General features: G+C 37.1%; 1 protein-coding gene across 2 annotated transcripts in view; it reads left to right on the plus strand.

Moving 5' to 3' along the window:
* The window catches only part of LOC133615977 (E3 SUMO-protein ligase PIAS1-like), a 96,888-nt gene that overhangs the window by 53,064 nt on the left and 27,966 nt on the right, over positions 1–15,858 (plus strand). For both annotated transcript variants that reach the window (XM_061974924.1, XM_072914770.1), the window contains exon 2: positions 1,280–1,772. In XM_061974924.1, coding sequence (XP_061830908.1) covers positions 1,280–1,772 — 493 coding nt within the window. The remainder of the gene's footprint in view (positions 1–1,279; positions 1,773–15,858) is intronic.

Genomic DNA, 15,858 nt, shown 5'->3' on the forward strand with positions numbered 1-15,858 from the left:
TGTGTGTGTGTGTGTGTGTGTGTGTGTGTGTGCATGTGTGTGTGTGTGTGTGTGTGTGTGTGTGTGTGTGTGTGTGTGTGTGGGGTGAGCCATGAGCGATCCTTCATCGCCCAGTGTCCCGGTAGTGCCTTCTCCTTCGCTGTAATAAAGGTCCGCTTGGCATCTTTTTAGGTCTCATCACAATTACAGACTTGCTGCGGAACAAAGCCCCCTTCGCTGATAAAATCCTCGAACTGAAGCCAGAGGCTAATGAGCTAAAACCTTTGCTCAAAGCGGTTGTCTTGCAACCTGAAGCTATAGAGCAAGACTGTGAGAGTTTAGACAGATCTAAAACATTTCTGATCAAACAAAGTGATCTCTAAGACAGGGTGACACAGGTCTGACCAGCGCAAGATATGACAATTGTGGAAATAAACCAGTCAGAAGTGCTGCTTGCCGTCAAAGCTTTTGAAAATGGCCATGCCCATGTGTTCAGGATTTAAACAGGATGTGACGTAGAGGGCCCCGCATCTTCAAAATGGCCGTTTTTGCTTGTACATGAAGTGATGTCATCAAAATGGCAGCCTTTGATGGCTTCAAGCGACATGAAAAACGAATGAATGAATGAATGAATTGTTTGCATTGTTTGAGCGGGGGGGGTGTATATTGTAGCGTCCCGGAAGAGTTCGTGCTGCAAGGGGTTCTGGGTATTTGTTCTGTTGTGTTTATGTTGTGTTACGGTGCGGATGTTCTCCCGAAATGTGTTTGTCATTCTTGTTTGGTGTGGGTTCACAGTGTGGCGCATATTTGTAACAGTGTTACAGTTGTTTATATGGCCACCCTCAGTGTGACCTGTATGGCTGTTGACTAAGTATGTATTGCATTCACTTGTGTGTGTGAAAAGCTGTAGATATTATGTAATTGGGCCGGCACGCAAAGGCAGTGCCTTTAAGGTTTATTGGCGCTCTGTTCTTCTCCCTATGTCCATGTACCACTACGTACAGCGGCGTTTTAAAAAGTCATACATTTTACCTTTTTAAAACCGATACCGATAATTTCCGATATTACATTTTAAAGCATTTATCGGCCGATAATATCGGCAGTCCGATATTATTGGACATCTCTAATATTAATGTTATGTTATTGTTAATGGGACCACTGACTTACAGTATGATGACATTTTTGCTAAAAAGATCCTTGATAGATTGTGATTCACTTATTGACTTTGCAGGTGACAACATGGAATAGAGTTCAAACCTTTCATTTGTATTCTTATTGTCCGTATTCTTGTGTTCCACAGCAAATGGTGATGAGCCTACGTGTATCGGAGCTACAGGTGCTGCTGGGTTACGCTGGGCGCAACAAACACGGACGTAAACACGAGCTGCTAACCAAGGCGTTACATCTGCTAAAAGTCGGCTGCAGCGCCGCCGTGCATATGAAGATCAAAGAGCTGTACCGCCGACGTTTCCCTGCAAAAATGTTGTCTCCCTCTGAGCTCTCTCTGCCCGGACCGCATTACCCAGCCGCAGGGGTGGTTGGAGGAGGTGGAGCTGCGTTACCCGCCGGCTTGACGCAGCTGGCATACGAGGGTCATGCGGGCCACACTGGAGCCCCGTCACCTGCTGCCTTACTACCCCTTTCGCTACTTGGCCCCGGGAAACACGAACTGACCGGTTTGACGCACCATCTGTCCGCCACCGGCCCGCTGCACCCTGTTCATCCGGATGTGAAGCTCCAGAGGTTGCCATTTTATGACATGTTTGATGAACTCATCAAACCAACAAGTCTAGGTAAGAACTTGTATGAGTGTTCTTCATAAAGGGGTGGTCATTAATCCCGAAATGAAATATTCATATTTTTTTTATTTGTAATAGGATGTTCTTACCTCATTTGTCATTTCTTTAAGTCAAGATTTTTTCTTACTTTTTACTGACTCCTACCTAGTACAGTCACTGTTTGGCTTGTTCATCTTTTTGTTCATTGCCGTATTCATGCAGACATAGGTTTTATATGATTTATCTGTAGAGTGAAAAAAAACAGAAGTTAAATAAAAGTTAGCAGGAAGATTTAAGAAGATATTGATCATTAGAATGTTGATGACTAGTCCACTATAGTTTAGATAAGTTTAATTGCAGTCTCGGCGACATCTGTCATTGTGTTGACTGCTCAGTCACATAGTACCTAATCTACAGTTAGCATAACATTTTACTGCTTTGGCACGATAATCTATAACAAAATTATGGAAATATCTAAATTATCCTTCATTAGCATTTTAATCGAGTAAGAGACTATCTTGTGATTAATTTTCCTGCCAATGCATGTCCAAACACATTGGGCACAGCTGTGTCTTTAGCTCATTTCTCATTCTCTCGTATATTTTTTTATTAAAAGTGTTCTACCCTTTCCTCTCCTTTTCTATTCAATCTTCACTGTCTCTCCACAGCCGGCATCTACTTTGCATGCAGACATTTGCATATAAAGCGAGGGCATTGCACAGGCACACAACTATAACCGCAGAAAACACCTTTTCTTATATTTGAGTGTAAATTTCCTTCGGACATTGTGTTCTAAAACACACTGATAACATGTCTGCACATATGGTTCCTTCCAAACTCAGACGTACTTTCATATAAATAATACATTGTTCCGTTCTGTCAGAGAACCAGTCAGATAATGAAAAGCAGAAGAAGAAAGTAGGCTGAAGATTAAAATGCTTCTTAAATAATCAAGAAGAGAAGCATTTGGAACACTTTTTTCCTTCTCTCATGCTGATATCTTAAGTATGTTATAATTTGCATACCTCTCAAATCAATGGTTTGTTGTTTATATAGCATCCTTTCAATTGTTTATGTATCTTTTTTTCTCACTTTTATTTTCACCAAATTCCTTTTGCCCCTTTGTTTCATATGAAATCTGAATATTAATGACAAATAGAAGCATGCATTCTAAAAAAGCGCCATTGGTTACTGAGTGCCCTTTGTATCATTAAGAGCTGCTATTCATTAACACTAAACTTTTTGTTAATCATTATAATGCAGCATTCAGCAATTTTGACTGTATTCAATAAAATGCAGAACTGTATAAATGCTACCAAATTTGCTACTGAATTGTATCATTTAAAAAAAAAAAGGAAGGTGATGTACAAACAGTCTCACCTCATTTTGGGAGAACAGAATAAAACAGAATACATTTTCTCCATAATAAATAATAACAAATCCAATTAATCAGTTCTGAACACCCAAAATAGTAACACAAACCAGATTTTATAAATAAAAATTTGACATGCAGAAAACAAAGTGAAATACATGTAAATTACAAACAAAATGGATAAATGAACATTTACATCAATTTCCGCTTTATTACAGACTTAGGCAAGAGAGCCAAGAGGATGCCACGTTTGTAGTGGGAGTTTGTTCTTGAAATCAATAGTATTTTTTACCATTATCAATGTTCTTGCACTTGAAACTTTCTTTTGCCCCATGTTGGGTTATGTTGCAATCAATCAATCAATAAAGTCCTTTATTGTCATTGTCATAATAACACTTGAGTCATGCATGTCAACGACAATTTGCAGTCGTCCTCAATAAAAAAGGTGCAGATACTGAGTCACCAACGCTTGGGATTCTTTTTTTGTCACCAACGCTTGGGATTCTATTACGCGAAATGATACGCTTGTTAGGTCTAATGTTTAATATTTAGCCGTACAATAACCAAAACGGTATACAAAAACCAGGGCAACATTTTTGCAAAGATTTTCAGAGAAAACGGAATCATATGAAAAGTGAGGTCTACAAGGTGGCGCCACTAATAATCCTATTGTAGGGGTGTAACGGTACACAAAAATTTCGGTTCGGTACATACCTCGGTTTAGAGGTCACGGTTCGGTTAATTTTCGGTGAGTAAGAAAACAACAAAATATACATTTTTTTGGTTATTTATTTACCAAATTTGTAAACAATGGCTTTATCCTTTTAACATTGGGGACACTATAATAATTCTGCCCACGTTAATCAACAGTAAACTGCCTCAAGTTGTTACTCAGATTAAATAAAATGACAAAACTTTTCTTCTACATATAAAAAGTGCAACATAAAACAGTTTCAAGTCAACTCATCATGCTTAATTTATTACAGCATTTGGGAAGCCTGTAGTTGATTTATTATGTAAATGTTATATTTGTATCAACATGTGATAGCAGGGACCCTGCAATTCAAAACTAGGCTGCTGCATTACTAATGATTAATGTAACTATAGCTGAAAAAATGGTACAATAGCAATAGGAGACACTATTCATCCCTGAACACCATGGAGTTCATGTAGGCTTAATGATACAGTTACATTATTATATCAACTATCAGAGACAGAAACTCTTCATTTAACATAATGTCCTTTTTTGCTGCTTAAACACAGCTCAATCAACACAGAAAAAGGTAAAGTGAAATAACAGACAGACATTGCTTTGCTGTCCGTAACACACACACACACACACACACACACACACACACACACACACACACACACACACACACACACACACACACACACACACACACACACACACACACACACATGCACACACACACCGCAAAAATGAGCTAACGTTACGCTAAAAGCGAATTAGCATTCACCTCAAGCCAGGACTGCGAGCGGGCTGAACTGCCTTTTATATTTCTAGAAGGTCAACGGGCTCATAGTGATGTTACTAGTAGTTGACTGGGAGGTGTTTATTATAATTTGGGGAGAGTCTGCTGCCTGATGCTTACCTGTTAAACGCTAAGCACTGACTACATGCGCTCTGAATAGCACTGCTGATTGGCTGTTACCGCTCTGTTTGTTACCAATCAGATGGTCTGGGGGCTGGGTAGAGTACTGACAGAAACAGAGGCAGAAGGAAGCGGAGGCGGCTACTTAATATGTTCGTGTGGAAACTCGTTCGGTACACCTCCGAACCGAACCCCCCGTACCGAAACGGTTCAATACAAATACACATACCGTTACACCCCTATCCTATTGTACTAAATATTCTAAATAAGTGTTTGCCTACTATTACATTTGCATTACATGCCTTTTAATTTATTGTACTATAGTGCAAGGCCCTAAAAGAGTGCACTTTGTATAGTTGTTAATGGTACATTCTGTTGTATTGTTTTTTTATTTATGTTTTTCCCCCCTCTAAAAAGCATGTAAGTAATGTAATAATAATGCACAGTATTTATTGACCTTGGAGAGCAGCTGTATTTTCTTCCAACTCCTTCTTTGTCACACACACCACCAGCAGCTTTTATATATATTCATGTTTGCTGTTTTGATATTAGTTTAACATTCTTGGCTGGTGTGAGAACCCTCTGGTTTCAGTATATACTAGGGTTAAAGGTATATGGGTACTAATAAAGTGTATGTATATATATATATATATATATGTATATATATATATATATATATATATATATATATATATATATATACATATATATATATATATATGTATATATATATATATATATATATATATATATATATATATATGCTTTGCAGCCCCTGCCTCGAAATAAAATCATGTTTGCCTTGGTGCCCTTCCAACGTGCCTTGGTGCCCTAAAATATGAGCGCTCCTTTAAGGCAACACTTGCCTTGACCTTAAAAAGTTAAAATTCGAGGCTTGTAAATGTATCATAATATTTTTTGTTAAAATAAAGCCAATAAAATAAAAAAAATGGTGTGGTTCCCTTTTATTTTTAAAAGGTATAAAATTACAATTTGGTACCGATTACGGTATATTGGTATCGGGACAACCCTAGTACAGACTAGCAGTGATACGCGCCAACTGCCTCACCAAGTCTGCTTCACGCTCGGTCATGTTTTGATGATTTCTTATTTTGATTTAATGAAAATCATCCACTTCTTCTTCTCAGCACTGTCATTCACACTCTCTTTCTTCTGTCCCGTTGTTGGAAAACTACATTATGTCGATGTCTAGCTATAAGCTAATGCCAGCAAGCAAAACCAGATGTTTTGGGTGGATTTTACTAGGTTGGACTGTGGCACTGTACCGGTAAGTTAACTCTTATCTCAAAACACTCTTAAGTTGAGGTACATAAACAAATGTGAAAATAATAATAATTTAAAAAAAGCAGCCGCACTCCTCACATTTGTCTGTTGTAATTCATTACAGTCGTGTTATAATTATGGTAGGCGCAATACTTTGAACAACTATGACAATTTAGATTAATTTATGGGATTACATCATAATACGTGAAAGCTAAATAGCAGATGACACTTTAAAAATAAATGGCTTCAAATATTCTCAGGAGATTGCAGCCTTGATTTATTTTATATTTTTGGATCCTCTGTTGCCTCTTTTGATTGCTGAATTAGAAACCGGTTTGATTTTAAAATACAGACAAGAGATTCAACTGATTTAGCACCGTAGCAAGAATAACGTGCTGTTCTAAAAGAATCATACTGTTTTGAAGCCAGTAAGCCACGTTAAAGTGTCGTCGTGGGCAGTCTTGTCTTGCAGGCCTTGAGCTTGAAAAACGTGTGGTGATACATGCTAAATGACATTGACCCATATAGAACTTTTATAAGTTTTTTTCTGTATCATTGTTTTAGTTGGATCATCAGTTGTATTGTCAAAGTAAATACATGATTACAGTTTCAAAATGACATTTACGACAACATCGCTTTCTTTGTGGGCGTTTTGGCTCTCATCCGAGTGTGATTGTGTTGTTATCATGAGCCCAAGCAAATAACAATTCTATTCCTTGAGGATAATTATTTGGTATCATTAAGTACAATCTTGCATGTGTTCAAACTGTAAAAGAACATATGGATGTGCTGAATAAATCCTACTATAATATCTTTTTCGCTTGTCTTGGTAATGAGCAACTTCACAAAAAAGATTGCCAATTAGAAAAGCACTTGGAGAGTGCAGACCTTCACCAGGCCATGAGTCCCTAGAGTAAAAATCCTTTAAAAAAATCCTGAATCCAGACGGTGATCCGGATCATCCCTAAAACAATTTTTCTGATCCCATTTCTGACGTTTTCATGGAAATTTTATTAAATGCCGTCCGTAACTCTCCGAGCTATGTTGCTAACTAACTAACTAACTAACTAACTAACAAACCGCAGTGAATCGAAGGATAAATTTAATTGCCAAGACTTATTCTTTGTCTGTTGTTTCCAAACAGACTACAAGAGAGTTCTCTCTAGGCTTGTTTTGATACTGGTACTAACAAAGTGACAAGGTACCCAACAAATTAAAACATGTATTTTAGTCTTTTTTTTTTTTTTTTTCATGCAAATGCAACGTTGCTAGTAATATGAGTCGAGGTGCACGGTGAGTGAACCAATACAGAGAATATACAAGCGTAACGAAAGCGGGATTGAAAGAATGAAAAAAGCGGCAACTTGTACTTGTGTGTACGAAGCGCAGTAAGGAAGTATTTTGGCTGCAACGCAAACAGGAAAGGTGAAGCTCGAGAAGCGGCGCAATCATCCACACCTGCACAACAAGTTTAAAGACTGACAGGTAAATACATTGTTGTAATAGTCCCTGTCATATTTATAGTGATACTGGTTACACAATAATTCTAAGACCTGCCAGTGGTACTTTCAAGGTGTATATGAATGCAGAAATGGGGATGGGTACAAAATTCTGTACTTTTTTTTGCTCTTAACAGAAATGTGTTGGTACTGCCAGGTAGCAATTTACGTAAAATCAAACATCAATATTTTGATACCTTTTTTGCACATTATGTCATGTCTGGCTTAAAATTCAAACACTTGGCAGGCAAGCAAGCGTTCAAGCAACATTCAGAGAGGACTCAGTCGGACTGCCTCAATGTAACGTTACAATTTTCCATGCCGACAAAGCCAAGTATGCCTGGTAGGACACACTCAAACATAAAGTAAGGCATGAGTGAGTACACTTTTCAAAATGCGCTAGCGCAATGCTAATTTACACACAGTTTTGCCATAGACTTGTTATTGATTAGCATTAGCGATATGAAGATTTCAACACCTCAAAATTTGGTAATGAAAACTACAACTAAAAAGCACGTTGCAATCAAACAGCTGGTGTGTAATAAGTACAATACTTACAGTACAAACACGATAAAATACTTCGTCAACTTGATTCAACTTAATCCCTGAGTGGGCAACACATCGTAGCCTATACACTACTGTTCTCTAACATCTTGGAATTGCAACTACATACAAAGTCTACTATGTAATACTTGCAAATGAGATTCACAAGTGTAAGAATTCAAGATATAACTGCACAGTTATTGTTATCAACTGCTGAATAAAAAAACTGAGATTTTATTAATAAACACATTAACATTTATTAACACATGACACACTGACAGCTTGGTCCCCCCTAGTTCAGAAATCCCATTTGCGTCCCTGTTGTCCACAGACAGACATGCACAGTAGTTGCAGCATTGAGCTGGTTGGCCCATTGGCAATCATTAGTGTATTAACTGTGTCAAAATAGCCCTGTAAACTAATGCAAGGGAATGGACATAGTTTCATAAGTTTGTGGTTAGTAGTGCATTTTTACTTGGAAAAAGAGAAGTCCAGTAATTTGAATATCATTTCATTTTAATTATAGTGTTCTAAAATTGATTGAGTGCAATAAGAAAATGCTATTGCTTTACTAAATTTAGTGTTATTAGATTTTTATGTTAATAATGTAGGGCTGGGCGATATGGATCAAAACTAATACAGTGTTTTTAGGCCAAATTGCGATACACGATATATCTGTATTTTAAACTAAACCTTCAAAGTGTTAAGTTTAAACTGAACACCACATGCCTGTTACTACCAGTGTTTTGAAAATATCTTTAAAAAAGTAATTAATTATAATTACTTGTTACTTAACCATAAAAGTAATTCAATTCCGAATGGAATTACTCTTTAATAAATGTAATTCGTTACTAGGGAAAGTAATTAATTTGTTACTTAAAAAAAAGCAACTTATGTCATATGAAGTTGAGAGAAGTGTGTGCACCTTTAAAAGGCGGTGTCTGTTGCCAAGTGACATGTGATGTCAGCGAGGGTTTCAGCTGAGCTGTATTTGTTAGCTTTAGCAGTTAGCAGAGGCAGTTTGTAGACTCTGACGGCTGCTCTGTTGAATCTTTTCACCGTATTATGTTACCTCTGGTTAATAAAGAGATTGAATGTGCTTCAATGGCTGTCATATGTTATTGTCCAAAAACGGGGTATTGTTTGGATTGAAAGCTTTTCACTTCAATCATTGGTTTGTTGTTCATTAATCCCATGACACGTAGTAGCATTGTGTATGTGTGCGTGAAATGTTGCCTCCTTCTATATGATATCAAGTTCATTTTAGTGTGGTGCTGTTTGTTGCTTTTATTAGTAAAAAAATACATTTCCTGCATTGAACTTGCTTTGCCGCTAACGCTGTCCTGTTGACATAAAACCATGTCAAAAGTATTGAGCCACGTTAATCATGCATATGGCTAACGCTCTAATCTGGTATGGACCAGCAATATCGGACTGTTTAAAGAATCGTATATGTGTGAATGCTTTCACGCCATTAAAACAAAGCATCATGAAGGGGTGTTGACGCAATGTGATATCTGCCAAGTGCTCTAAATGTCAAAGTGAAAAAATTAATTGAAGCGCGGGTAAACGGCGGAAGTAACTGTCAAAGGCAGCATCAAAATATATTATATATCGGTATGGCGGTATTTTCTTAAATACATGATTTTCTAGAATATACTGATATAACTCGTAATACCGGTATACTGCACAGCTCTAAAATAAAGCCAATAATGATATTTGTTTTGTCTTTATTTCCAAAAGTACCAAAATACTGTACATATTGACCAAAATATTGGTATCGGGACAACAATAGTTCACTATTTGCATCAGTGTCAGCACTTGGGTGTGTGTGTTACTTTGTTCTTTACCGGAATGAGAAAATGGAAGGATGGATAGAAATCCATCCATCCATCCATCCATTTACGACACATCCACAATCTTTGTCTCTCTGGGTGAACACACAAAATGCACGTAAAGAGAGCCTCGCTAGACGGTAGTGAGAAGTACAGCGACGTAACAACAATTTGAAGGAAAAAAGATGATTGCAAAGCCAAATGTGTCTGATGTGCAAATCCAGTATTTTGGCTTTAAATGAGTGAGCAAGATGAGCCAATCAACACGGAATGAGCCAGTATGCTTAATTTGTTGGAAAGTGATAGCAACAAAAACAACAAATGCAAACACCCCTCCCAGTTTTTCCATCTGGGGGAAAAAAACTACACTTTAAGATTTAATGAAGTGCAATTTTTGCTATAATAGATTGAGAGTCAATTTTATTTGTATTGTTTGTTTACTCATTTACAGGTAGGATTATATTAACCAAGTTATAGTAGTAACAATACACTAATGAAAAATCCAAGTTTATTGACTTTAAAAAGAACACTTATATAGACTTAGACTTTAACTTTAATGATCCACAGGGAAAATTGTTATACACAGTAGCTCAGTTACAAAGGATAGAAAGGCATAATGCACAAAAGGGCACAAAAAAGGGTGAAAAAAATAGGTAAAAAGTAGACCAAATGTAAACCATAATATAAAATATATATACTGTATGTATGTATGTGTATATATATATATATATATATATATATATATATATATATATATATATATATATATATATATATATATATATATACTGTATGTATATATATATATATATATATATACACACACACCTGTATGTGTGTGTGTGTGTATATATATATATATATATATATATATATATAGTTTGGAAATTGTGCTAGATGTAAATATAAATGGAATACAATGATTTGCAAATTCTTTTCAACCCATATTCAATTGAATGCACTACAAAGACAAGATATTTGATGTTCAAACTCATAAACTTTATTTTTTTTGCAAATAATAATTAACTTAGAATTTCATAGCTGCAACACGTGCCAAAGTAGTTGGGAAAGGGCATGTTCACCACTGTGTTACATCACCTTTTCTTTTAACAACACTCAATAAACGATTGGGAACTGAGGAAACTAATTGTTGAAGCTTTGAAAGTGGAATTCTTTCCCATTCTTGTTTTATGTAGAGTGTCAGTCTTTCAACAGTCCGGGGTCTCCGTTGTCGTATTTTACGCCTCATAATGCGCCACACATTTTCGATGGGAGACAGGTCGACTGCAGGCGGGCCAGGAAAGTACCCACACTCTTTTTTTTACGATGCCACGCTGTTGTAACACATGCTGAATGTGGCTTGGCATTGTTTTGCTGAAATAAGCAGGGGCGTCCATTAAAAAAATACGGCGCTTAGATGGCAGCATATGTTGTTCCAAAACCTGTATGTACCTTTCAGCATTAATGGTGCCTTCACAGATGTGTAAGTTACCCATGCCTTGGGCACTAATGCACCCCTATACCAACACAGATGCTGGCTTTTGAACTTTGCGTCGATAACAGTCTGGATGGTTCGCTTCCCCTTTGGTCTGGATGACACGATGTCGAATATTTCCAATAACAATTTGAAATGTGGACTCGTCAGACCACAGAACACTTTTTCACTTTGCATGAGTCCATCTTAGATGATCTCGGGTCCAGAGAAGCCGGCGGCATTTGTGGATGTTGTTGATAAATGGCTTTCGCTTTGCATAGTAGAGCTTTAACTTGCACTTACAGATGTAGCGACAAACTGTATTTAGTGACAGTGGTTTTCTGAAGTGTTCCTGAGCCCATGTGGTGATATCCTTTAGAGATTGATGTCGGTTTTTGATACAGTGCCGTCTGAGGGATCGAAGGTCACGGTCATTCAATGTTGGTTTCCGGCCATTCCGCTTACGTGGAGTGATTTGTCCAGATTCTCTGAACCTTTTGATGATATTATGGACCGTAGATGTGGAAATCCCTAAATTTCTTGCAATTGCACTTTGAGAAACGTTGTTCTTAAACTGTTTGACTATTTGCTTACGCAGTTGTGGACAAAAGGGTGTACCTCGCCCCATCCTTTCTTGTGAAAGATTGAGCATTTTTTGGGAAGCTGTTTTTATACCCAATCATGGCACCCACCTGTTCCCAATTAACCTGCACACTTGTGGGATGTTCCAAATAAGTGTTTGGTGAGCATTCCTCAACTTTATCAATATTTATTGCCACCTTTCCCAACTTGTTTGTCACGTGTTGCTGGCATCAATTTCTAAAGTTAATGATTATTTGCAAAAAATTTTTTTTTTTTATCAGTTTGAACATCAAATATGTTGTCTTTGTAGCATATTCAACTGAATATGGGTTGAAAATGATTTGCAAATCATTGTATTCCGTTTATATTTACATCTAACACAATTTCCCAATTTCCCAACTCGTATGGAAACGGGGTTTGTAGAAGTTAGAATGCATAAAAAAAGAAAAACATGTGTTCTTGTCTTACATAAAGATTAAGAATGATAGGCAAAATTCCCCTTTAAAACCAATAAAGCTGCTGCCCTGAGCTTACTGATGAACATTAACCACCAAATGACCACTATAATCCATGTTTCATGTTGGTGCATAGTTTTGTCTAATTAGGCGCTTGGTTAGACAGATCGAAATCCAATTAGTTAACCTGAATATGTGTTGCTCTTGTCTGATGGTCAAAATGAACACCAATGTTCTTTTCCACCTATTTCAGATTTTTGCTAAAGCTCCTACATATGTTGTTTGCAGATGTGTTGACTTGGGTGCGGCCCACTGGTGCAGCCTGTATACTAATACGTTGCCATAATAAGACAAGCTGCCAGCCGAGGAACCCACCAATCTAAGCAATCTTGTAAGCACACTGGAATGCCTTAATGAGCTCCCCTGCCATATAATAGGAGAGCCAGCCCATTATGATTTACACCACTGTTGTTAGTGGGGAGGAAGTAACACAGGTTTCATTTCTTTGTGTCAAACTGCTTGGAATGTCGAGATCTGACCTTTAGTCATTTTATTTTTGGCTTTTGTCCTTGTTTGTAATGGAGGGGTCTCTTGTGTTTGTGTGCGTACGAATCTGTTTACATGTGTGTGGCACACTCAAGTCGGGGAAAAGTAGCAAAGGCACGACTAAGCTAACAATCTCCAGCTGGGCTTTGTAGTGCTGAATGGGCAGATTGAACTAAATAAATAATCCCTGGTTTAGCTCATACTTAAGACCAGAACTAATATAGACCCAAGAACTGTTAATTTGCTAATACTAAATTCTGGTTTTTCAATTTTAAATTGGCTCGGGTGGTAGAGTGGACAATGATTACTTTCAAACGGTCATCTGTGTCAGTAGAACTGTTCACATTTCAGCCTACAAGAATTCCATTTCTAACTAAAGAAAACATGCTGCAGTAAATTGTGTATGATTTTTATGTTTTACACATGCACACTCACATCAACTACAATTGTAGTCCAAGAACCATTAAAAAAAGCTACTAAATAAATCGGAACTTACCCACAAGTTACTCAATAACCGAGAAGTCCAAGAATCATAAATAATAGCTACATGTTACTCAATACTTGAGTAGCTTTTTCAAGGAATACTTATTTACTCTTACTCAAGTAATTGTTTTGATGACTACTCTTTACTTTTACTTGAGTCATTATTTTCTAAAGTAACAATACTCTTGCTTGAGCACCATTTTTGGGTACTCTACCCACCTCTGGATGACAATAGTGTTTAGATTTTGATGTGTTACAGAGTCAGGGAGTCGTCTTTGTCATACAGCTAACTGTAGTCTTTTGGTGCACCCTAAAAGTGTTTATACCGTAAATATTGTACTTATTACACACCAGCTGTCTGATTGTAACGTGTATCTTAGTTGTGGAGTTCATTACCACATTTGGAGGTGTTGAAATCGACATATAAAATCGCTAATGCTAATCAGTAGTAGGTCTATATTAAATCCAATGCAAATTAGCATTGAGCTAGCACATTTTGAAAAGTGGAGCCTTACTCTATGTTTGAGTGTTTTCTATCAGGAATACTCGCTTTGTTGGCATCGAAAACTTTACTATTACCTCGGGTCAGTTTGGCTAAGTCAGCTTTGAGTGCTGCTTGAGTGCTTGTTTGCCTGACCTAGTCCGATACGGGACATGAAGTCACATGCAACAAAGGTGTAGAAATATGGCACTGTTTGATTTTACATGAATCGAAAGTTCGATACCCAGTTGTACTGACAAAATTTGGTTGGTCCCTATAAAAGTACTGAATTCAGTATCCATTCCTAAATACATTGCTGAATAGTTTTCCATATCCTCCTAAGAACCAGCGTCCTCTGCAATGGACATGTGTTTTTGGTCTATTGCATTTGTCACAGGTTGGTTGGCAACAGTAAATTGGCCCTAGTGTGTGAATGTGAGTGTGAATTTTGTCTGTCCATCTGTGTTGGCCCTGTGATGAGGTGGCGACTTGTCCAGGGTGTACCCCGCCTACCGCCCGAATGCAGCTGAGATAGGCTCCAGCACCCCCCGCAACCCTGTAAGGGACAAGCGATAGAAAACGGATGGATGGATACATTTCGATGAAAATTTGCCCTGTTAGGCAAAACACAAATGTCCACTGCAGAGGACACTGGTTCTCAGGAGGATACATGAATAGAATACAGGTCATGGTTTTCCTTAGATCCTTAGGTGTTTTGGAAGAAAAAACATTTGAAAACAGGTCTTAGTGTGAAAGGTTTAAAAAATGACCACTGCTGACCACAGTGATTACAGTATAGGCTATACCTTTTTTTGTAATTTCAATATGTTTCAATATTATTTTCCACTCTCGTTTTAATGGATTGACCCCCAACTATTAGAAAGAATAATATACAGTATTATCTCAACTTTTGAGCTTAATTAGTTCTATGATGGAACTCTACACTCAAAACACTTATATCTCAAATCAGCATTCACACAAACTTTCTTTCTTCCCATGGTTGGAAAACAAAGTGAAGTCCATCTCAAGCTATAAGCTAATGCTAGCGAGTGACCAGATGTGTTGTTCGGTTTTGAAGGGGTTCACTGTGGCATTTGCTACGCCAACCAATTGCAGGATGCTTGTAATTCAAATTTTGCTTGTAACTTACAGAATAACTATTAGCCGAAAGACAGCTCTTATCTGAAAACACTCTCATGTTGTGGCACTACTGTAATATGACATAGTAAGCCTTTTTCATGGGAAAATTGACTTTTGTTTACTTCTTTTTATAGACAACATGTACATGCAAATAATCTTAGTGTTTGATTATGAATGACACATGCTCAGTTGTTACTAAATAGAAATAATGATGTGTATGACAATAGGTTACAGCTAGGCTTTTAGCAGAACTTGTCGATATCTAACTAGAAGAATAAATTATAGATCAGACATAGGCAATTGGCAGCTGTATACAGCCAAATAACAACCACATATTTTCCCCTTTGTGGAATAAATAAAGTCTATCCTATCCTATTTCTAAAAAATAAAGTTTGATGTCGGACACCCAAAGTCAATATAAGTGTGAAAGATTATGTGTTTCAGCAGAGATGGGAAACAGAGTACTTGTTTATGGACTTGCAAACGCAGTGCTTGATGTGATGTGCATTTTAAACAACCTAATGGACCACTGCAGCATAAATCATAAAGATAAGTAGTATCCTGTCATAACTATTGATTTCAGTTCCTGAATACTGCATAAGTTGTTTCATTTTCTTTGACTGTTTCATTTCCTTTAAAAAATACCAAAGGCATTCCTTGTTCGAAAAAAAAAAAAGAAAGAAAATTAAGTTTGAGAAAATAAGTCATTTTATGTCATGTCTGAAATGTTCATGACTTTTAAAAAATATGCTGATATAATTACTGATTTTAGTGTAATATGATTCTTAGTG

This window comes from Nerophis lumbriciformis, linkage group LG15 (genome assembly GCF_033978685.3).
Source record: "Nerophis lumbriciformis linkage group LG15, RoL_Nlum_v2.1, whole genome shotgun sequence".
In the NCBI taxonomy this organism is placed as follows: Eukaryota; Metazoa; Chordata; class Actinopteri; order Syngnathiformes; family Syngnathidae; genus Nerophis; species Nerophis lumbriciformis.